This window comes from Penicillium argentinense, assembly GCF_028826775.1.
Source record: "Penicillium argentinense strain IBT 30761 chromosome Unknown utg000009l_segment0_segment0, whole genome shotgun sequence".
Classification (NCBI taxonomy): Eukaryota; Fungi; Ascomycota; class Eurotiomycetes; order Eurotiales; family Aspergillaceae; genus Penicillium; species Penicillium argentinense.
Genome location: NW_026622668.1, coordinates 4,594,801 through 4,616,459, shown reverse-complemented (window position 1 = coordinate 4,616,459; position 21,659 = coordinate 4,594,801). Strand labels below are relative to the sequence as shown.

The following is a 21,659-nucleotide window of genomic DNA, read 5'->3' as shown; positions in this document are numbered from 1 at the left end:
ATTAGGAAGCCTCCTAAAAGTAACTGGTAGTAAGTAGTATGGATGGTCGGTCGGCTGGACAAGCATAAAGCCCCTTTGTATTAAGCGCAGCGTTTGTTATGTTCTCGTTTCACCCCGTCGCTCCTATTCATGTCTTTTCAAGCACCCGTCTCCAAGTGCAGGACGTCGATCCCCGGATTAGGCACACTGGACGGCCTCCAATATCCCAAAGGTGTTCAACAGTTCTGCGGCATTCCGTATGGAAGACTCTCAAAAAGATGGACTCGTTCCGTTCTTCAGACCTCGTGGGCAGGGGAATACCACGACGGAACTCGCTTGGGGTATGCACACTTCGTTGGAAATGAGAAGTGTCAATCTAACACCTAACAGAAACAACTGTCCAAACCCAGAAACCGATGGAGACGACTCCGACGACCTTGTTCCCGTCCCACCAGCACCCCATTTTTCGGATCCGCCTATCGTCGATGAGTTATCCGCGCTGGTAATGAACATCGTCATTCCACACGCCTGCGGCGCGAACGAAAAGCCTCTTCCGGTCTTCGTCTACATCCACGGCGGCTCCTTCCTCTACGGTGGTGCAAACCTCCCAATCTTCGACGCAGTCAACCTAGTCTCGCACAGCCTATCAATCGGTCTCCCCATAATCTACGTCAACTTCAACTACCGCGTCGGCATCGGCGGGTTCCTCGCGGGCTCCGCAATTGCCGCTGAGCTGGAAAAGGATGGATGGGCAGGTAGCGGTAACTTCGGCTTCGCAGATCAACAGATTGCATTTGAGTGGGTGCAAAATTATATCCGGCTTTTTGGGGGTGACCCCGAAAATGTCACAGCTGTTGGCGAGTCCGCTGGGAGTATCTCGATAAGTAATCAGCTTCTCGCGAATACACCACCCATATTTCATCGGGTCGTCTGTATGTCTGGCTCATCAGTCTCAATTCCCCCGTGGACAATAGAGCAGCATGATTGCTTCTTTCAAGCTGTTTGTGCGCATTTTCAGATCGATCCGGCTGCAGCTGATGCCCTCGATAAACTTCGCGCTATTCCCCAGCAGAAGCTTGCGAATGCAACGCCTGCAATCCATGGGGTCCCTTCTGGAACAGGGAATCCCTGTATAGACGGTTGGTTCTATCGTGCAGATGTCGACCACAGTCAGGTTCATACTCCCCCAGTCTGGTTGACAGGTTTGATGCTTGGGGATACGTATCACGAGGGAGTAATATTTCATCTCAATCTCGTTGAAGGAGAAGAGAACTTTGAATCTGTTCGTCAGATCCTCCAGTCATTCATCCAGGATGAAAGCCATACCGACACAATCCTGAAAGCGTATCAGATCACAGACAATCTACCACTTCCCGAATTGTTAGGTCGAGTTGAGCACATGTGCGGTGATGCCATATTCAAGATACCCAACTACCTGCTTGCTCAAAAATGTGAGAGTGATTATCCAGGCGAAACATACTTGTACCACTTCGACCAACGATCTCGGCTCAAAAACGTGTTCGAGGGAACGTCATATCATGCGCATGAGCTGCTGTACCTTTTTGGAAACTTGGATAACGAGATGAATGATGATGAGCAGAATATGGCAAGACACTTTGCATCTGCCTGGGTTCGGTTTGCGAATGGGCTTGTCCCGTGGGAGTCTAGTGAGGATCGGAGGTGGATGGTTTGGGGTCCTTTGGGGGTATTTGAACTGAAAAGTGAGCAAGAAGATGAGGCTGATCGTAATTACGAGAGGATGGACATGGTTTTGAGGCTGGGAGATGGAACTGTGTGGAAGAAGTGGCTTTCTGGGGTTGACTCGCTAGTCAACAGGCGATGGAGGCTATTTGGTTATTCCTAGACAGTGAAAAATCAAAGGGATATGACCCGAACTCAAGGTTCTTGGGAAGCTTGAAAGCACCTCGTTTGCATGCTGTGCCATAAGTACGGCGTGGATGGGGGAGTGAAGAGTCTTATCATCCCGTGGTTAGCTACGTAACACAGACTAAATCTCTATTTGTCATTCAATACGACCTTGGAGGGCATATTCCAAGAACTGAGTAGATTTGGCCTATGAAAGCCCCAGGCTCGAAGTCGAGCGAAGCATGATGGTTTCTCAGTGCTAAATATGGTCGTCTGGTACGCACTCAAAGTGCTCCAGGGATATTGCGGTTCGGTCGCATTCAATAGATTCAACCAGAGCAGGAAAATAACTACAGCCACCGAAAGTTGAACATAAGAAGTTGCCGTTCCTGTCTATTGTGGATCTCCTTTTTACCCACCAAAAACCCGTGCTAATAAATCGAACAGATCAGGAAATACCCAGAAGAGCCAGAGAATAGGAAATAACGCAGAAGCGTAACCCCGAATAGACTTTCAGAATACATGTTGAAGAAGTTAATCAAAAAAGATTCGTTTCAAGACTTGACCCGTGCCAGCACGCGAACATTATCCACAAACCCTTTCACAAGCTCCTCGTACTGATTCTTCGGATCACCGGCGGCAGCAAGCTGGCCTTGTCGCTTAAGTTCGGCGCCAGAAATTTCGATTTCGAGCTCATGGTCAAAGTCGTTTTTCGTTGGAGGCTGCAAGGCCGAGTCAGAAGGATGTTTCCATGGAGTGGAACTGAAAGGACCCCATGGGTAGGGCACAATGCTTGTGCGGGGTTGGAATGGAAGACGGGGTGCGGATGGAAGAGGGTGCTTGGATGGGATGCGGAATTTGCAAACAATACGGGGTCGAGAGGGAAGACTTACTTCTGCTCTGGCCACTTGGGTCAAATCAACTTGGTAGGCCAGATGACGGTAGCTCATGCGGTCTTTGTTACGTTCGCCACGGCCACCTTGTCTCATGTCGACCGGCGACAAGCTGCTAATATCGCCAGGGTACTCCATTTCGAGGTTGACGCTCACTCGCCAATCAAACGGAGTTCGGGGGCTGTACACGTCCATGTCTGCGATGCGACACTTCACGATCTTTGCGAGCACTTCGCCGGTGCGTTGGTCGGTGGTCACACGGACTTTGGGTTTGTGTCGAGGGTTCAGATTTGAGCGAATCACTGGGGGAAGTTCGTCGGGCGAAACCTCATAGAAGGTATCGCGCTCTTTCTTGTGCGCATACGAGAGTGCAACACGAGGTGGGGTCATGGAGGCTTTCACGGTTTCGTTGAGGAAGTTGTTGTATGCGCGGTGTTGTTCCTGGGGAAGTCAATTGTCAGTTACAATTTTCTCCTTCTCTGCTGGGCCTAGAAATAGGGCCTAGCAATACAATAAGGGAACTCTTACCACTGTCATGTTGCTCTCAAACGAAGTTCGGAATCCTGCCATCTCTCGGTTGATAACAGCCTCAGTTTTGATGGGCAAGTTTAATCTCTCCCGCCGATCCTGATCAATGATATGACCTAGCTTGGCCTCCACTTCGATAATTGCTCCCTGCCCACTCGCTGCAGCCCCAGCCGGTCCAGCGCCCACGTCATTCCTCGCGACTACATGGCGGAAGAGGAAGTTGCAAAGCTCGTTGGTGATCTCCTCATGTGGAATGAACCCTGTGATTGAGGGTTCCCAGATGCCAAGAGAGCCCTGTTCGGATGGATTGGTAGCTGCAGGCTGTGACGGAGGTCCATTCGAGCTCGATGTAGCTGCTGCTGGAACTGATGGAGCGGCGCCTGGCGTGCGGGTGGTACGGGATGAAGTAGCAGATGGGGGAGCTGGCACGACGGTGGAGGAGTGTCGGCGAATTGCCCATGAATCTTGAAGAGATTGTCTGGCGTGCTTCGGAACCAGGGGCTGGGGGTTGGGGATGACGGGGCATTTGCCACGGGTGCGGGACCGTTGGGCATAAATGGGAGGCTCGTTGTACCGCCGTCTTTTGATCCTAGGCTGTTGGCTGTTCACTCGAGCAGTCGGTTCACTGTCTACCTCCATCTTCAGATGATGCGATCCTCCCCTTTGTCCCGACGGCGAACTATTCATCTGGGAGTGAGCTGTTGCGACGGGCGACACGTGCGCCTCTGATCCTGTTCCCGGCGCAAAGGGTGTTGTAGGGCTCTCGTTCAACTTTCGGTCTTCGGAGGAGCGTAGGGGAGCTGCGCCTGTGAGGTCGGCAGCTGCAGCGCTGTCTTGGCGGGAGCTTGAGTGGGGCGTGGTGAGTTCGATGGACTCTTGCTTGACCGCCGGGTGAAGCTGGGTGGTAGAATCGGTGGGGCGCGAGCCTGGAGAAAAATAACGCTGGTTTGATGGCGAGTGGGTTTGAGGAAAATCTCGCATCAGAGTATCTTGCGTTTGCATCGGTCGGGGACTCGAGAGTGGATTGTGCGGAGACTCGCGACCGGAGGACTGTGGGCGGGCAGAGGAAGGAGACTGACGAGAAGCAAAGGTAGGAGGTGGGCCCAATGGCGTCCCTGGAACGGATCGATGTGCTGAAGGAGAGAATTGATGCTGCGATGGAGGCGGTTGCGGGGCCGACGGAGGGCCTTCTTTGTTGGGAAATGTCTCTCCCGGGGCGAGCGGGTTGGTCATGACGGAGTGGAGAGAGTGGGAGCGCTGCTGAGCAAAATACGACTGCTGTTCAGGAGCCTGTGGTCCTGCGCTCGTCGGCTGCTGCGGTGTGTAAGGCGAGGCCAGGGGACCCGCGGGGTGTTGGGGGTGTGCACTGTACCCCGACGCGCTGTACGGATCACACGCGCCGGGTCCGTACGGAGTCGAGACAAGCGAAGGACTCTGGCTGTGCTGCGGTGGTATCGCTGTATTCAGCGGTGGTGGTGGCCCAGCATTAAATTGCTGATGGGGTGAAGGGACAGGCCCGCTGAAGGATGCGGTTCGGTCTGGGGAGGCGTGCGATGGATGTTGGGGAGGCGGCGGACGACTGGGATACTCGGTGAACGTCTGCACGCGCTTTGGAGGAGGAGGATCGATCGGAGAGCTTGATGCCTGGCTGACCGGCGGACGATTTGAGGCGCCGCCGCCCTCATTGTTCATGATCGTGCGCAAGTCCATCGCGCCAGCATTCACTCGCGGGAGACCGCTACGGCCACCAGCGCGAGCAGGAGGATATCGTAGAGCAAGCGCGACTAGCAATCACGACATACAGACGCAAGAGGCGGCGTGTGGGAGAAGGTCGCGGGATGTTCGATACGTGGACAAAGGAGAAGTTCTCGGATCGCAAGGAGCTCGGGAGGATCCAAGCCGCATTGGGAGCTACATCGATCTACTGGGGGCTGCGCGCCCAGCTGCAAAAGGCCATTGGACACACGGAAGGGCCGGGACTTTGTTTATCGAGGTTGAAGAAACTACTCTTTCTTTGATCAAGTTTCTTTATTCTCCTGGTTCTCGTCGCGACACAAAAAAAGAAAAGACCACATGGTAGCTCTATCACATCACGTGAGTGTGACTCAGCATGCGTCGGTCGTGTTTTTGGACAATGACAACGGGAGTCCTGCGTAAACATCAAAGAATCCAGAGTTTTCATCTTATTTAATTCACATGTTTTGACTAACATTTTCAATGCACTCTAATCATCACATGTGACAGCCTTTTGTCTTTTCAAAAGTTGTTGTGTTGCCCCGGCCAAAATTCTATGCCCCTACAACCAGACATTATAGTTAGGGTAGGACTCCAGGGACCCCCCCTCTAGCTAGAGAGACCCCCCTTTTACTCCTCGGACTCCCCCAGGGCTAGGGGGACCCCTTCATGCCTGAATTATAAGACAGACATTCCTATTTAGGTTTAGCGTAAGGCAGTAAGGTTTGTATCACATGATACATAACCCCTCAAAAAAATTCTTGGAGGTTTTCTGCCAGATCTCTAGTCACATGACTAATTATTCTGCCGCTTTCTGCCATTCTGGTCTCTACAGCCTACCATTCTGGTTCAGCCAATCAGACGCCACCATTTCTCACTCGTACAAGTTGCTTAAATTCGTCAATCTACAGCTATCTAATGCATGATTCTTTGGCTGTGATTCAGGCGCTTGATGCATTAGACGCCTCAGATACGTCAGATATAGCTGCCTGGCTGCCACGGGCTCGGCCACGCCTACGAGGTCCTCCGTTTTTAGGCGGTGACGAGGTTGTGGAAGCGGTGTGAGGACAGTGAAGGCGGAGAAGGGGGGGGGGTCTCTCTAGTAAATTTTTGCCTAGGTATTTTTGCCTCACTGCCTTACGCTAAACCGAAATAGGAATGTCTGTCTTATAATTCAGGCATGGGGGGTCCCCCTAGCCCTGGGGGAGTCCGAGGAGTAAAAGGGGGGTCTCTCTAGCTAGAGGGGGGGGTCCCTGGAGTCCTACCCTATAGTTATATGCATCCCTAGCACGGATTGATAAGAACACTGGTGAATGTGCATCACATTAATTCTACCAGATCATATTAGCGAACGGCATCAATACGCTACACTAGTTTAGTACAGTATGTAACGCTCCGGAAAACTAATTATGCCGAACAAACAAAGCTGCTGCATCAATGCGCTAATATATAATCGCAACCTCCTCCCATACTTCTAGAATCCCGTCGCAAGAGGACGTCACGTGGCAGGTAAGTATTTCAAATGCTTTGACTACCTTAGGTAGGGACACCACTATTTCCTACATATTCCTAAATCTATCATACCACACAGAACCACAAGCGAAAGCTAGACGACGAAGGGAGCCAGTATGAGTGTCTCACGACCAAGATTTCCGATGTATCGTTCATTCATTCATTCATACCAAAATCAGAAGGAGATGGCAATGGGCCCTTCATATCCACTACCCGATCAACAAGTACCAGACCCAGGAAAAGGCCCATTTTCGAATAAGGGAATCTGAGCTCGGAGCAGAAAGAGGTGGGAAAAACAGTATAATGCATCCGCCAGGGCAACAATAAATCGATGGAGATCGAAAGCATAACCATCTAATGCAGTCGGGTAAGAGGAGACGCAGATCCGCGAAACAAGAAAGAAAAAGATATAAAGGCACGTATAAAGGGAACAGCGCAAAGAATTGCCCCCCCGTACAAAAATTTTCTTTTTAACGAGCTCCACATCCACCTGCATTTTAGAGTGAAACACCCCAGATGCCTCGTCCACCGCAGACCCCAAGCCATTCTCGCGGGTGACCGGAAGGATTGGTACCACCTTGCGGGGACCAGCTGATATTAGACACTTCGTAGTCACATTGCCAGGCAGCAGCGGGGCCACGCTCAGAAGGTGTGGCTGGAGCGCCTGGAGTCTGGGCGGGAGGAGAGAGGGGTGCCGCATTTTGTTGATTGATTAGGTCCCAGATCAGGACAAGACTATCGTCGCCACCCGATGCCAGAATACCACGTCGATTTGGTGACCATTCGACGCAGTTCAGAGCGGCAGAGTGACCCTTTAGCTCGAGAAGAGCCTGTCCTGGCTGTCGTACATCCAGGACACGAACAACGTTGGAATCCGAGGAGAATGTGGCGAGCAGATGAGCGTCATGGGGGGAAGCTAGAAGTAATCAGCGTGCGTTCAAAAAGATAAATGAAGTCATGTGTGAACCTACCTGCAATCCTCAGTAAGGGCGGGGGTAAAGCCCAGACGACGACGGTCCGGATGGACTAGAGTTACCAGGACTCATTACGGCTGGGGTGTGTCAGTATTTTAACTTCATGCAGGCTTTCGCTGGAGAAACATACGCCTTTCATTCCTGTCCGTTGGTTCGTAGATAATCGTACTGTGCTCGAGGCTTCGCAAGTCAAACATGCGCACACTTCCATCGGCACCACAGCTGACGAAGACATCAACGCTGTTGGCACAGAACCGAACATCGTAGACTTCCTTGTCGTGTGCAATCAGCTGTGTTTTAGCCGTCAAAGTTGGGATGTCCCAGATGGTGCATGTTGTATCGATACTTGATGTGATTATCAAGCTGGGAGAGATGGTATTCCAGTCAAGCGAGGTGATAGGGGCGGTATGTTCGGGAGATTTGGAGTTGGACAGCAGCGCCAGCGGCGAAAGTTTCGAAGGGGGTGCTTCTCGAGAGCTGGTGGGCCTTGTGATGGAATTGTTGCTCTGCAAGGGCTGGGAGCTAGGAAGGGACCACAAGCGGAGGTGATCACCCGAGGTTGCCAGCAGATCAGTGGACTGCTTTTGGGATGACGGCGGCTCCCACAGAATGCGGGTGACAGGATATGAGTGTGTCGCTTCGGCCGTTTTGACGTAGTCGAGCTTGATCTCCCCGCTTGCGCATCCGGTGTATCGGGGTCTGGTTGGGTCCAGTGAGTGTCGATGATTTGGATCTGGAGAGTCGGTGAGCATGTGACAAAACAAAATCATAGCAGAGGCAAACGGACGTAGTTGTGGTTATCTTCTAAATAACTTCCCAGGGCTAATTTACCCCCAAAGGAGCTGGAGCTTCCAGTCATGGGCCATTTGCACCAATCGACTGCGTATATAGGCCATGGTGCCACGTAGTTGCTGTTCGTCGGAACTTGGTTATCACCGTTGTACGGAAGTGAGCTTCCGGGGCTCATAAGCGCGTCTCCTAGCAAATGGTCCGCCGAGGGTCGAATGTCGGCCAGACCCAGCGGTGAGTACTTGGATCCTTGCGGGGTCTGGGGAGGATATCCGGCGCCAGGCGAGGTCGGATACTTGGAGCCTTCCATCCCAGAGTGTGATTTGTACATGGACTGATCGAAGCCGGCGGGACTGGATCGCGAGTGACCGTGCGAGTTGATCATACTTGTTCGATGGCTAGCTTGTTGCGTCGATGACTGCGGCACGGTGGGAAGGACCGAAGGGGCAGTGTTGACAGAGACAGCGGGCGGTCGGTGCTGGTTTCCTGGCGTGAGGGATCCTGGAAGAGCACTGTTGGAGCTTCCACCGTTGCCTCCGTACTGCAGCGGCTGTGACGAGTGGACGTTAATCGAGGGCACTTGGGCGGCGGCGCCTGCGTCGGGCGTAGTGGGGTAGTCTTGCGACGGAGGCTGGCGCGACAGATTCGGATTGATCAGCCCGGTCGAGGGGATATGCAGCTCCTCTGGCTGACGCCCATACACGGCCGATCGCCGATTCGAATCGTAGGAGGCTGGGTTCGACATGCTGCGGAGGTGTCCACGGGCGTCACAGGCACAGGGTCGATGGGGCTCTGCGAGAGCTCCACTCCCCCGGGGTTAAAAGACAGCGAGTGGGAAAGAAGCTCTGGGTAATTGAGGGCGCAGGGACCTTCACAAGGGGCTGAGAGGAAGCAACCGCGGGTCCAGCTGGGGTTGTCGCAGCTGGTCGAGTGTCGAGGAGCAGCTGGGTAGGGCGGGGCTGACTCAGCCAACCCCGGCCCTCCTGCGATCGCCCGTGATTGTTGGCCCCTCTCTCTATATCCATCTCTCTTTATATTTGGCCTCCCGGAGACTGTTGCGGTACAGCGTTGCAACATCACAACATCGCGGAATCCCAAAGTCTTTCTGCACCATGTCATCCGACCAGTTCAAATCATCGGCGGCGTTATTGTTGCTTCCGCCGCCACCAGCATTCTCATTCGAGCGGGTAAAGGAAGCGTTTGAGCCCACGGTCTCCGATGTGTTGACGAAGTTGTCAGAGTCCGTACGGGGCACCAACAAGATTGCCTCAATCGACATTGCCCTGACTATTCCAGATCTTCAGTCACCATCTTGCCGACCTATTGGCAAGGTCTTCGCGCAGCTGCAGCAGTACCTCACTAGCATCTATACCCTTATCGGCGCTATTGCGGCAGCTCGTGATATCGAGTTGGACTCCCCCGGTGGCATCGATACTCGCGTACTATTTCTTGACCCCTCCACTTCTGCTCAGGCAGTTGACTCCCAGACCTGCGTCGGCGACTTGGGATTCGGACCAGTCGTCGGCCTTCATTCTCTGGCAACCTCGGGCCGACAGTGGGACCATTTGTGGTATCCCAACAACGAGGCGGGCAGGACACTGACCGATTCATTTGTTCAGAGTACAGAGGGACATCGCAAGGGTTATGCTGAATCAATTAAGCAGGCGGTTGCCAGCAATCCCGGTTGGGCTGTACCTCGGCCGCTGTTAGTCCCGGAGCAGGCACCTTCGGTACCCCACTATTCAGTGATCGTGGGAGGAACCTTTGACCATCTGCATCTCGGCCACAAACTTCTTCTCACAGCTCTTGCGCTTACTTTGGAACCGCCAAACTCGGAAGACAAGGACCAACCGAGGCTGCTGGCTGTGGGTGTCACGGGAGACGCACTGCTGGTAAACAAGAAGTATGCGGAGTTCCTCGAGAGCTGGGAAGACCGTTTCCAGAACACAGCTGCTTTCCTTAGAGCCATCATGGACATATCTGGAAACACTACCCCGCGTCTCGATCGCACCACTGCACCTGGCCCTAATGGAAACTTCGTGGTCATGACAGTGCAACCCAACCTTGCATTCAAGCTCACGGAAATCTGGGACCCGTACGGCCCCACGATTACCGAGGAAAATATCTCGGCGATTGTCGTGTCCAAGGAAACATCTTCCGGGGGGAAGGCCGTCAATGACGAGCGGGCCAAAAAGGGTTGGAAAGGTCTGGCCATCTTCGAGGTGGACGTACTTCAGGCTGGGGAGGCTACAGACGTCACCAACAGCAACTTCGATGGGAAGATCAGCAGCACAGACATCAGACGGCGACGAATGAACCTGGCCAAGGTGTGAGGGGCCGTAAAAATGCATGACCAAAAAAGCACCGTTCACATCCATAGAATCCTTGGAAAGCATAAGGGTGTAGCCCATCCTGTTGCATAGTGTCTGCCAGTGGTCTTCCTCGGTCTCGTCTCTCCCCCATCCAAACAGGTCTATAGGTCCCCAGCGACCTCCGAGGGACCTGTCGGACTGCTTCATAGATACAATAGTAGGCTGCACATTCAGATTTCGGCCAATTTCACCCAATCCCGTCGTCTCCACTACACGCGAGCCCGTCACTCTGCAGATGTGACGAGGAGCGGGGCCTGCATTGGCTCTCCCCATCGCAACTTTCCCCCACCACCACTCACTCGCTCTGCTTCGTCGTCCGCCGCTGCAGGTTCGCGCTGGTCACTGCTGGCTGGCCGCAGCCTTCTTCAATCATGTGATTGCGCTGAGCGCGTCGCCAATGGGGCCGACCAGATCGCGATGCCCTGGCCTTGTCACCGCTGGACACACGCTAGGGATCTGGGTGATCATCCCGGTCGCGCGCTATCGCTAGGGCGAGAACTGCATGGTGAGACAAGTCACTCTGGGGTTCGACGAGTCGACTGGCCTCGAGAGCTTGTTCTGTTTATAGCGCCCAGCTCTTCCCCCCGTGTCGTGCGCCCGTCCCTCCCACCCCCTTCCCTTCGCCGGTGACCTCCTCTCACGCTCGGTCTGTAAAAAGACCCGGAGAGTTGCCCTCCTGGACACTCTTTTGATTCCATGTTGCTGCCACTCATTCAAGCAGCCGGATTGACGGCTTGAGCCCGCCGACTATGGCCCAGCCACGTCACATTCATGATCTCGCCGACGAGCTGCTGAGCGAGATCCTCTCCTTTCTGCTACTGGAACCAGGCTTTCGTGCCTTTAATAGTCGCCGCTATGGGAACGGACGCGGGCACAACGGGATCGTGGACGGTGATTACCCGCATCGCACACCCATTGGGTATGGCGAGTCTTCTGATCTCGGTCGCTTTCGACTCGTGTGCACGCGATTCATGCGGATCGGCACTCCGCGCCAATTCTCCCATTTCAACCTGCGATTCTCCGCGAATGGGTTCCGCCGACTGGACGAATTGCTCCAAATGCAGCTGGCCCGTTATGTGAAATCGGTGACCTACCTCGTGCGACCTTTCTACCAAGGCAGAGGTAAACATCGACTCTTCGTCAATATCCACCCACCTCGATCGACAGAAACACCATAAGCTGACGACGTGATCTTATAGAGTGGGAGACGATTATCCGCTCCGAGTCATTCAACGACAAGGAAAACTTTACCTTATTGCAAACGCACCTTAATCGGCTACAAGAGCAAATAAATCTGGTCGGATCAGGCTACGATCTAGCCCAGCTTCGAAAAGCCATCGCGTCATTTCCAGCACTGCAGGAAATCAAGCTTCTCCGCCTACAAGATGAAGCAGATGAGGAATTACTCGATCTTATCAGCGAACACTACCTGGAGACCCTGCATCCTCCCCCAAGCACCTTTATCACCTTTAACTGGGAGTCGGCCTGTTCTCGCGCAGTGACAAATCTGGGCATCGCGCTGCTCGATTCTCAATGTACAGCAATCCGCTTCATTGGACCACAAATAAGTCCCGAAGCAACACGCCAACTACTACAGGCGCCCTCAAACACTCTAGCTGCGATAGGTGGCCGCATAACGAGCCTTGATATCAATTTTCATTCCACAACGGACATAACACCAACAATGTCCGATCTCTCAGGCGTCTTTCACCGATTCTTCCAAGAAGCAAAAAATCTCGTCGCCATTCACCTAGGCTTTCCTCAAAAACACCCATTAAACCTAACTCCCGACGCCATCTTCCACGGGATACGCTGGAAAACTCTTCGAACGCTAAGTCTGCAAGGCTGGCGTCTCTCCGCCAATGAAATAATCTCCCTCGCCCACCGACACCACCACGAACTACGCGAGCTCCGCCTCGTAGGCGTTTACCTCCGCGCGGGAAGTAGATGGAGCACAGTGCTGTCGATGCTTCGCTCCGAGATGGATCGTTTGGACTGCTTGGAATTACGGGGGATAAACTACGATGCCTATTTGGAAGACCTGGCGACATCCGCCGGCGTTGAAGTCTTTGATCCTGCCCCGCTGCTTCCATCGCCTCCGTCTTCACTTTCTGTCGTTGCGGCCGGTACCTCGCCCCCTGACAACCCGCCCCTGCTTCGTGGCGACCGGATGCTGGATCGATCTGCGATGTCGGAGAAAGTGAAAGGTCTTTCTGCGGATGAGTTGGGCGACGATGGGGTTCGTGTGAGGCGAGGCCAAGAACGGCTTTGGGAGGCTTGGGCTCTTTCTCCGCCACAGTCTGCTCGAAATGGAATTGCATATGGGTATGGGAACGGAAATGCGAATGGAAATGGCAATGGGATTAAGATTGGGTTGCGTTAGGCATTGATTGCGCATGGTTTCGTATACGAAGAAGAATAAGCACATTGGAGTTGGCGGCTATCTGAATTGAACGCTTCTCAGAATACTTCTGAAATTAAGCTCAAGGCTTACCAAGAGGTAGTGCGTGGAGTTGATTGATAGCCTCGAGGCAAGGTTTATGTACCCCGGACTTGCAAGGATTAAGGTTCTAAGCTTAAGGAATTTAATTCTGGTGCTCAACTAAATATAAATTTTGAACAAAGAAATTGAACAGGGGTATCTCGCCTGATATGGTATCTCGAAGAAAGCTAAAAAACACAACAAAGCCACCGGGCTGAAGCGAAAGAAGATAATCTCCAGCAAACAAATCCCAACAGCGTACAAGACCCTAAATCCCCCGAGCCCTACCAGAGAAGGCTGTTCAGCTAAGCAGAGTTCAAGTATAGCAGCTCGACCAGTCCCCACCGTCCCGTGCAAAGGTCAAAGCATTGATAAAGTCCTTCCGGCGACAACGACCAAGCGAATCGACTGGACATCCATGCAAGGAAACAACGCGATCATTGACGAGCACCCGAACCAAGGGCTCTCTCTGACTGTTGCACCTCATCATCTCGATATAAGCACGCGCACCAAGGGGCACAGTCCACGCCGCAGAGTATCCGTCGGAGCTGGCCGCAGATTGCACGTGAGAGAGAGGGAGCGGGTTTGTGCCGTTATACAAGCCCATCGCAAAAAATATCGGAATCATGCCATTGTCATGGGTGAAGTCCGCGTAGATCGATGCGTTGAAGGGAAAAGTGGCGGCACCCGGTGCATCAAGGGTATGATTGGTGGATGTATCGTCGAGCACCGGAGTATGCGTCATTCTCGCAATGAGCTCGTTCACGAACCCCACACCTTGGGTCGGACCAAGAGGATTTCCTGCCCCGTAGCTGTAGTATTTACTCAGCGATTGAAGATAATTGTACTGGTTCCATTCGTTGTCTGTGAAGAGATCACAGAAGCTTGATAGAATGCTCCCGTCTGCCGTGGATGAAATGGTGTCGAAGGCGCACATGTCCATGAGATAGATGACCTGTTTGTTTGTGAGAGTCACCCCGGGTAGATCTTCCTCGAGGCGACTGGCAATAGCAGGACCGATGAGAGCTTTGTATTTGTCTTCGATTTTATCGCCCTTTTGGTTGGCTTCGAAGACGGGACAGGTATTGTGGTTGAGAGTATTGTTGGATCCAGTTTCTTCGGATATGACAACATTGATGGTCGGACTTGACTGGCCAATTTTCGCTTGTCCATCTTTGTTCTTAGTCTGCTGATAGCCTTCATTGAAAAGCTCACCAGACTCGATAACACGCGACGAGCCCGAGGCACGGACAAAGGGTACATGGTCACGGGCCAGGGCAGCGTATCGCTCATAGAACTTGATGCCCGAGTTAACCATCTGGCGCTTACCAAAGGAAGTTAGGTTATCACTGCCCATGGTGTAATTATAAGACTGGAGAAAAGAGGCTTTCCCGTGGTATGCCGTGGCATTAGCCTGGATGGCCTTGATTAACTTTGCATATTTCTTGGTCTTCGAGGCCGTCGGAAACCGCGCCCCATGGCGGGACAACACTTGGACGAAAGTGATTTCGCATTTGTCCGGGACCGCGGAAGAAGCGCTATCCTCGGCCACGGTGAAAAACGGGGAATACTGGCCCCACCGGTGAGAAACATTGGTAAAGCACTGGTAGCCGTCGGTCACTCTGTCACAGGACTGCGCCCAGCGGTGACGAGTCACCTTGTCGACGCTGGAAGAAGAATTCACCAGAACGTCAGGAAACGCGGTTTTCACCATAGGACTCGAACCAGAGGATTCATACCCAACGGTGAAGTACAGGGCGAGAGCTAGAGTACCTAACAGGGCAGCGATGGCAGTGACCAGCCACTTTCGGGACCATCTCGAGGACTTGGGACGTTGCTGTCCCTCGAGCTCACCTAGCAGTCGCTGCTCCTCGGGGAGCCGGTCGTGTGCTTTCCTGTATCCCGCCATCTTCACAGCATGCGTATCCTTGTTCGGAACAAAGCCGGTGTAGATGTAGATGTAGATATGATGTCAACGGACTCGGGCAGGGAGAGCACGAACGTGTTCCACGAGGCCAGGGGAACGAGGCACGCAAGAGAAAAGGAAGCAAACACGAAGCAGGCACCGAAATGGACGGTAACCCGTGCCTGCCGTTTGGGCGGCCGCGCATTCCTCGCATCGCTGAGGTCGAGCCCGTGAGGCCAGGCGGGCCACTGATTGGCGGATCACCGCCCCTCCACAGGTTGCAGCACGTGGTGACACCTGAAAAGGGAACTTGCCACGACCTCTTCCTGTATAGAAATTAGTATGGCCCTGGAGGTACTGGGAGGTACTTCCTCACATTTCCCTTCCACCATCCCCGATTGGGACAGCCTTGGTCTGTTGGCCTCAGGCACAATGCCTCGACTATACTACGAATATACTAGTAGCCGCCCTAAGACGCCATTGCAAGGTACCTACATATAATTGTGGGGAATGCCACCTTGTCACCGTTGACTATGTTTTATCTCCGACACATTTCGTTTCACTTCTCTCGTCACTCTGCACTGTCGATCCGTCGCATATGTACCTCGCACAAGACAAGTCGAGGGCAGCCGTACCAGCAGCCACGGCTCCACAGTAATCCAGACACTCCATGGATGCAGCTCGGCTTGGCATGGAGTTGGCACACTAGAATGCTTTTGCTTCTATCTGATTTCGGGGCTACACTACCCTTACGACGCAAGACGAGGAGTTATCTCCAAAATTTGTGATTTGTCGTGAGTCAGATCGACACATTTGATCGTCGCTCGGAAAATTACTATGCGCGTCGCATCCTATCATGCCTCAATTTGGGACTTCACCATGTGGCCTAAATCTCCTGATTCCTTGGTGAATTGGCGTATCCGTACCCACTGTCGTCTAACATAATGCCCTTGTGCGTTTTTGACAATACTTGTCTAGAAGCCGGATCAGACATCGCGCTATTTACGATCTTCTTTCCTGATAATTCACTTGCGTCATCAGTGTAGTCAGTGCTGCGAACGATATAGGTTTTTCAAACACCCGAGTAGGTCTGGAAGGGTATAGGAAGAATGAAAAAGGGTCAATTTTCTGCAAATTTCTTTGCATTTCCTCCTGGAGTAAAGGAGCCGTTGGAAGTTTCATCGATTAAGTTGAGAACACATTTGGAAGATATAATGTTGGAATGCAAGTCATCCAATCGAAACATCTTGTTATTCTCAGGAAATTTGCTTATTTTTTAAAAAAAAAGAGGTAAAAAAAGTCAAGAGTGGAGAAGCGCCATTCAATTGCTAAAGATATTGAAAACGAAAAATGATTTTCAAAAAAGTCCAGTTTAACCATGTCACGTTTCCAGTTGAACGTTTTCCCTGGGTCATTCATGACTTCTTTGTCAATAACCCTCCCAAATTCAGAGACAATAGGACTTTGGTCATAGATTTCTAGATTCTCAAGCATCATGCATGTGGCCAAATTGGGGTCGTACCGAATATAGCTCAAACGCAATGTCCAGTCATCAATTTTCTCTATACAACGTGGAACGTCCTCTGGACCAAAGCCATTCGTAACTGGATGAAAGTTGAAAAGTCGGCTGATTTCACCAGCGGCATATTCTGTGTCATATTGGTACATGCACAGCATAAATTCATTCGTGAAGCTATCCGCCAATTTTGCCTCGTTGATTTCATTGGCCTCTGTGTCACAATGTCCATGTTGATGGCATTTTCTTCCAATATTTCGACGATGTCATGGCCCATGTGAGACGTAAGCCAGGATGCGATAACTATCGAGCTGTTCAACCATCTGCGAGCATTGCGGCTGTCCTGTCAAGGTCTTGGCACCCTTTGGTCGATAAATCTCTCGAGACCATGCTCTTTGAGGATCTCGTTGACAGATAAGGATCATGGCTTCATGTCGTGTCGTGCTTCAAGGAAGGGAAGTTTGATTTGAGTGAGATCTTGAAAGAAATTGAATGTTCGTCGCCTGGTGTGTGTATCTTACAGGATAATTCTTGGCGGGGTATGAAATCGCCAATCTCTGCTGTGAAGCCTGGAGAATGCACCTGGACGTATCTCGGACGCCGAGGGCGCGTGTTGATGAGACATGGTAGCGATGGATGGCGATTGAAGTCGTGACGGCGTGTTGATGTTATGATGAAGACGCACGGTTATTATTGCGAGAGTGAAAGAAGAAGAGTCCGAAGGATGATGGAAAGATGAGATGAAGGTTGGACGATATCCGGAGGTGAAACGACTGGATTGTGAGAGTGAGGAACGAAGAAGTGATGGGTGGTTGAGAGTGAAAGAAGAAGAACTAACTCAGTTGGCTTTTCGGTTTTTATAGCTGTAATCATACCGGCAATTTTCGGAAAGTCTGGGGAAGAGGAGTGAGTCCAGTGAGCTCCAATACCTAGTCCTGAACAATGGGAATGTCGTATCTTCGTTTGCAGTCGAGAAAAACGACTTCAAGAACCCGAAATTAGCCGGAACGTGAGCATTCTCGAAGTATCCAAGCTCTCGAATGTTTCAAGGTCAAGAAACGCTACAGAAGCAATCCCATTTCTCCGACCAAACTCCCAACCTATACTCTAAAATTCGTGTGAAAAGAAACCAATTGCCAAAAAGTACCTGTGAGAACGCTAGCTGTGATATGTTATGAAATCCTCTCTTTTTTGATAATTTGTGCTCACTTTCAGTCTGAGCCTGAGACCGAATTCATGGACTTTCAGGATATAAGTGGAATAAATAGGAGGTTGCTGGGATAGCACTTCCTTTTTCTCAGAACTCCACCTCTTCCTGGTTATTCAACTATCTACTGGTGCATTAGAATGAATGTCTTGATTTTGGATTCGAAAAGTCTTAAATAACATTGATTAAAGATGGAATGAGTAATCAGGCAAAGAGTCAGGTAACGATTTGTATAAACTATATGTGTCAGTGTTAAGTAGCAAGGGCACGGTGGGGATGCATTTGGTGTGAAACTACCACCGTATTCTTTATGGGTTCTAGCCAAGCGACCAACAATTATCAGTCTTGGAAAGGATATCACTACATTGCTCCCCTAAATTGGACAAATGCCAAGAGACAAGGAACCAGGCTGAACTATGAGATCGAAAAATGTGGAACATGTCTGATTGGTCAGGCCCAAAAAAGTCCCCATCCCGAATATTCCTTTATCGTAATAATCATTCAATTGATTATTCTATCTCGCGGTATATAAACATTTTTGGGAATAGTCAAGATGCGACGTATACCTCCGGAGAACGCTTCCGGTCACTACCTGGGAAGGAAGGAGACACACCCGAGTTCAGCGGGCAGTACGCGCATCTCCAATCAGTCATATCTTCTTGGATGGCATATCGGAGGAGCACGTTTTATCCATCGACAAAAGCTATACAGCTCCAAAAGACCATTTTGAATCCTCTAGCCCTAACATCACCCACAATCTATTTAACTAACTCCACGCCAACCCGCCACAAAAAGCGGGTCAAACGCCACAAAATACTCGCCCCTTAATCCAGATCGAGATAAACGAGCTGTCAACTCTGTCCTGATCCATCCCCAGGGAAACATAGTGGTAATCACCAACGCTCACCAGCCATCTCGTAAATCGCGCATTAAGCAAGGGATAACAGAAGTACATGTAACACGTCCCACTGATCATCCACCAAAACCCACCAAACATATCCAGGCCCAACTAGAACCCCACACCTACAGAAAGCATGTGTCGGTAAAGATGACAGCTTAGATGCTGTGGAAAACGATCACGGCTCGCGGAACGATGGAGCCGCAGATAAAGGTAGACTAATGCATGTCTTGCTTAACGGTTACATCACGAACTGTCATGGTCGATCAGTCGATCATTTTGTTATGCGTGTCTAGTTTTTGATTTTTATTCCAAGATTCACATCTGTGCTGGGAATATTATTGGGATTCGCGAGTGTTGGAATGAAAGACACCCATGAAGGTCTTCCGCCCTGATGTTGATCTTCACACCCAGCCACCTTTTTACCTATCCACTCTACAACGCATAAGATAAGCTAGGCGATATAGTTTGCGGGGCGTGTGGAGTGGAATCGAGGCCATTTCTAGTATGTGACTCTCCAACCGATTTCCGAGAAGTACCGTTTGCTTTTAAGTGTACCTTTTTTATTGGATAGATAGAAATGAATGAGTAGACCGAGACGCCGTCGACTGATATATGTAAATGTAAATGCAAATGCATGCAAAGGACTTCTAACAATTTGTAGAGTTCTATGAAGGTCGTATTCCTTAGATGCACCAAGTCGAGAGAGAAAAAGGGTCTTTGCCAATGGAGGTATCACCGCAAAATCAGGCACCAGGTAGAGCTATGTATCGGAGCATAATCACAGGGGGAAATGGGGGCTGGGATGGTAACATCCAGGAGACGAAACAAAACACCAATCTGTGCATCGGAAATAGAACAAGTATCAAACGACGAATAGCCCCCAATTGCCCAAAATACCAAACACCCAATACCAGAGAAAGATAAACACAAAAGGCAATGCAACTATATGAACATCCAAAACAGAAGGACGCTTTTAGATGGTTCCGGTAAGAGAGCACGTCTTATTCGGACCGGTCAAACCAGTGACGCGGTGCCTTTTTTGCGTATGGACATTAAAGCGAATAGGAGATAGACAACAGAAATACAGCAAGAAAATAAGAATACCACCTCTTCATTCGCAAGAGACATGATCATTGCCTCGACCACGACCCTTGGAATGGAGGTAGCGGGGTGCCCGATACAGGTGGTGGACCCGAAGGCGCAAGGCTTCTCGCAGACGAAGTAGGTGAGTACGACGCCGCTGGACTACCGGGCCAACTGGCCTGCGGACGGCCCTCGAGGATTCGACCCGACTGCGCAGGTGGACGAGATGCATCACCAGACCAAGAGACCCCCGTGTCAGGAGGAAGAGCCGGAGACGCAGGACGTGGAGGCAAAGTGCTCAATGACATGGATCGGCCGAGATGATCGCGAAAGAAATCGCGTTCGGAGCGATAGTGATCTCTTTGCTGCACGAGAGAGCGAATTTCTTCTGATTGTCGGCGGACATTTTCTATATGCCGTGTGATTTCATCCTGCTGAGCCGCCAGGCGCTGCTCGAGCTGCATTTCGTTGCGCTTGCGGTTGCGGAATCGTCTCGAGGCGTCACTGTTTGCTTTGCGTTTCTCAGCCTGGCTAGAGGAGCCGGACTTCAGGTCTAGTACGCAAGGGATTAGCCCAGAGGATAGGTTGTTGCTTTGGCTTATTGGTTCTTCCTTCACGCGGGGGCCGGCTGTCGCAGTGGTTGATCGATTGATAGCTTCTATCGTCATGTAGGGTGTCGAGGCGGAGTATGGTGGTATACTTGGTGGCATCGATGCATTTGCCTGTGCTGGGGAAACCACAAAATGACCATAGCTGGAGTGCGGCGTGATGGGGCTCGTTTCCTGCGAGTTGGGGTCCGTCGCTGCACCGGGGCCGGCGCTGGCTCGTCGTGAGTGGATGCTTGCTGTCGAGTGAAGGGACGTCGACGTTGCGGGCTGGGTGGTCGGCAGTGACGAGAGAGGTCGAAGTACTGCATCAAGAGGGAGCGGCGAGCTGGGTGGGGGATGTTGTCGAGTACTGAGCGGTGGTGGTTCTTGGGCCACCAACGGCGAGTGAGAGACACTTGACTGCCCTGATTTCCGACCACTGCCACTAACGAACCTCGCTGACGGCGAGCTAGGGTTCATGAGTCCCCGGGAATGAGACCTCGGAGACAACGGTTGCATACCGTGAAGAGCCCGCGGAGCCGGCGAGGATCCTTGTCGAGGTCGAGGTCGAGGCGATGCTGGTCCTGGAAAATTCAACGGTTCGCGACCCCCAGCTACATCGACTGCCTGAGCTGGGGGGTTCAGGATGGAGTGGACGCCAATCGAGCGCGCAGAAGCGTCAAGGGGTGGTTCCACGGGACCATATGGATGCCAGGACTGCGGACGAGCTCGCAATGGTGGCCGACGAGATGGATGGCGGGCAGAGACATAGTCATCCGAACCGCTGCGATTTGCCGGAGCATCGTCAGACAATGCAGCACGCAGCGAGTCCTGCGACATAGACGGATCTCGGGTGCGGGCTGGGGGATTAGGGCATGACCGAGTCCCCCCTCTCTGTGTCACCGGGGGTCTCACGAGAGTGAGAGAGGGAGGGGGCCGGATACTGAGGATCCGATGGATAATGCGACAGTTTTGGCGAATGCAGCGACCTCGGATAAGGCGCAGTCAAGACGCTAATGCCCAGAGTCGCCACGATGAATGATGTGTGACGAGAATGGGGAAATAGTAGAGTAGAAGAAACAGGCTCGACGTGGAAGGTTGAACGAGGTGATGTGTTGGTGAAGTCAACACCCAATTGCCCGACGGCCACTTCTTGACGGATTGCCCTTGACTTCAACTAGGGTCAGACAGATTGAACAGACCAAATTAAAAAGGGGAGAATGATCTAGTGGCCACGATAGAACGGAGGGTCAGATCAACCATGTGCATGCACGACGGAAGCGATCCGAGGCCCCATCCAGGTTGAAGGGGTCAAAGTTTGCTAGCAGGA

At 51.8% G+C, this 21,659-nt stretch overlaps 8 protein-coding genes across 8 annotated transcripts; 4 read left to right on the top strand and 4 right to left on the bottom strand.

Annotated features, from left to right (window-relative positions):
• Positions 1-129: 129 nt before the first annotated feature.
• N7532_009298 (uncharacterized protein) lies at positions 130-1,843 on the top strand (the record flags this gene model as incomplete). Its single annotated transcript, XM_056621789.1, has 2 exons — positions 130-320; positions 370-1,843. 2 exons carry the CDS (start codon positions 130-132, stop codon positions 1,841-1,843), a joined length of 1,665 nt encoding a protein of 554 aa, XP_056472595.1.
• Positions 1,844-2,399: 556 nt separating this feature from the next.
• triA (uncharacterized protein) lies at positions 2,400-4,976 on the bottom strand (the record flags this gene model as incomplete). The annotated part of the gene is made up of 2 exons (XM_056621788.1): positions 2,400-3,179; positions 3,267-4,976. 2 exons carry the CDS (start codon positions 4,974-4,976, stop codon positions 2,400-2,402), a joined length of 2,490 nt encoding a protein of 829 aa, XP_056472594.1.
• Positions 4,977-7,009: 2,033 nt separating this feature from the next.
• N7532_009296 (uncharacterized protein) lies at positions 7,010-9,020 on the bottom strand (the record flags this gene model as incomplete). The annotated part of the gene is made up of 4 exons (XM_056621787.1): positions 7,010-7,428; positions 7,549-7,563; positions 7,617-8,219; positions 8,270-9,020. The coding sequence occupies 4 exons, from the start codon at positions 9,018-9,020 to the stop codon at positions 7,010-7,012; spliced, it is 1,788 nt and encodes a 595-aa protein (XP_056472593.1).
• Positions 9,021-9,387: 367 nt separating this feature from the next.
• N7532_009295 (putative pantetheine-phosphate adenylyltransferase) lies at positions 9,388-10,608 on the top strand (the record flags this gene model as incomplete). The annotated part of the gene is made up of 1 exon (XM_056621786.1): positions 9,388-10,608. One exon carries the CDS (start codon positions 9,388-9,390, stop codon positions 10,606-10,608), a length of 1,221 nt encoding a protein of 406 aa, XP_056472592.1.
• Positions 10,609-11,396: 788 nt separating this feature from the next.
• Positions 11,397-11,825, top strand: N7532_009294 (uncharacterized protein; the record flags this gene model as incomplete). Its single annotated transcript, XM_056621785.1, has 1 exon — positions 11,397-11,825. The coding sequence occupies one exon, from the start codon at positions 11,397-11,399 to the stop codon at positions 11,823-11,825; it is 429 nt and encodes a 142-aa protein (XP_056472591.1).
• A 506-nt stretch (positions 11,826-12,331) lies between these two features.
• On the top strand, positions 12,332-13,030 carry N7532_009293 (uncharacterized protein; the record flags this gene model as incomplete). Its single annotated transcript, XM_056621784.1, has 1 exon — positions 12,332-13,030. The coding sequence occupies one exon, from the start codon at positions 12,332-12,334 to the stop codon at positions 13,028-13,030; it is 699 nt and encodes a 232-aa protein (XP_056472590.1).
• Positions 13,031-13,445: 415 nt separating this feature from the next.
• Positions 13,446-15,038, bottom strand: N7532_009292 (histidine phosphatase family protein; the record flags this gene model as incomplete). The annotated part of the gene is made up of 1 exon (XM_056621783.1): positions 13,446-15,038. The coding sequence occupies one exon, from the start codon at positions 15,036-15,038 to the stop codon at positions 13,446-13,448; it is 1,593 nt and encodes a 530-aa protein (XP_056472589.1).
• Positions 15,039-19,789: 4,751 nt separating this feature from the next.
• Positions 19,790-21,169, bottom strand: N7532_009291 (uncharacterized protein; the record flags this gene model as incomplete). Its single annotated transcript, XM_056621782.1, has 1 exon — positions 19,790-21,169. One exon carries the CDS (start codon positions 21,167-21,169, stop codon positions 19,790-19,792), a length of 1,380 nt encoding a protein of 459 aa, XP_056472588.1.
• Positions 21,170-21,659: the final 490 nt, after the last annotated feature.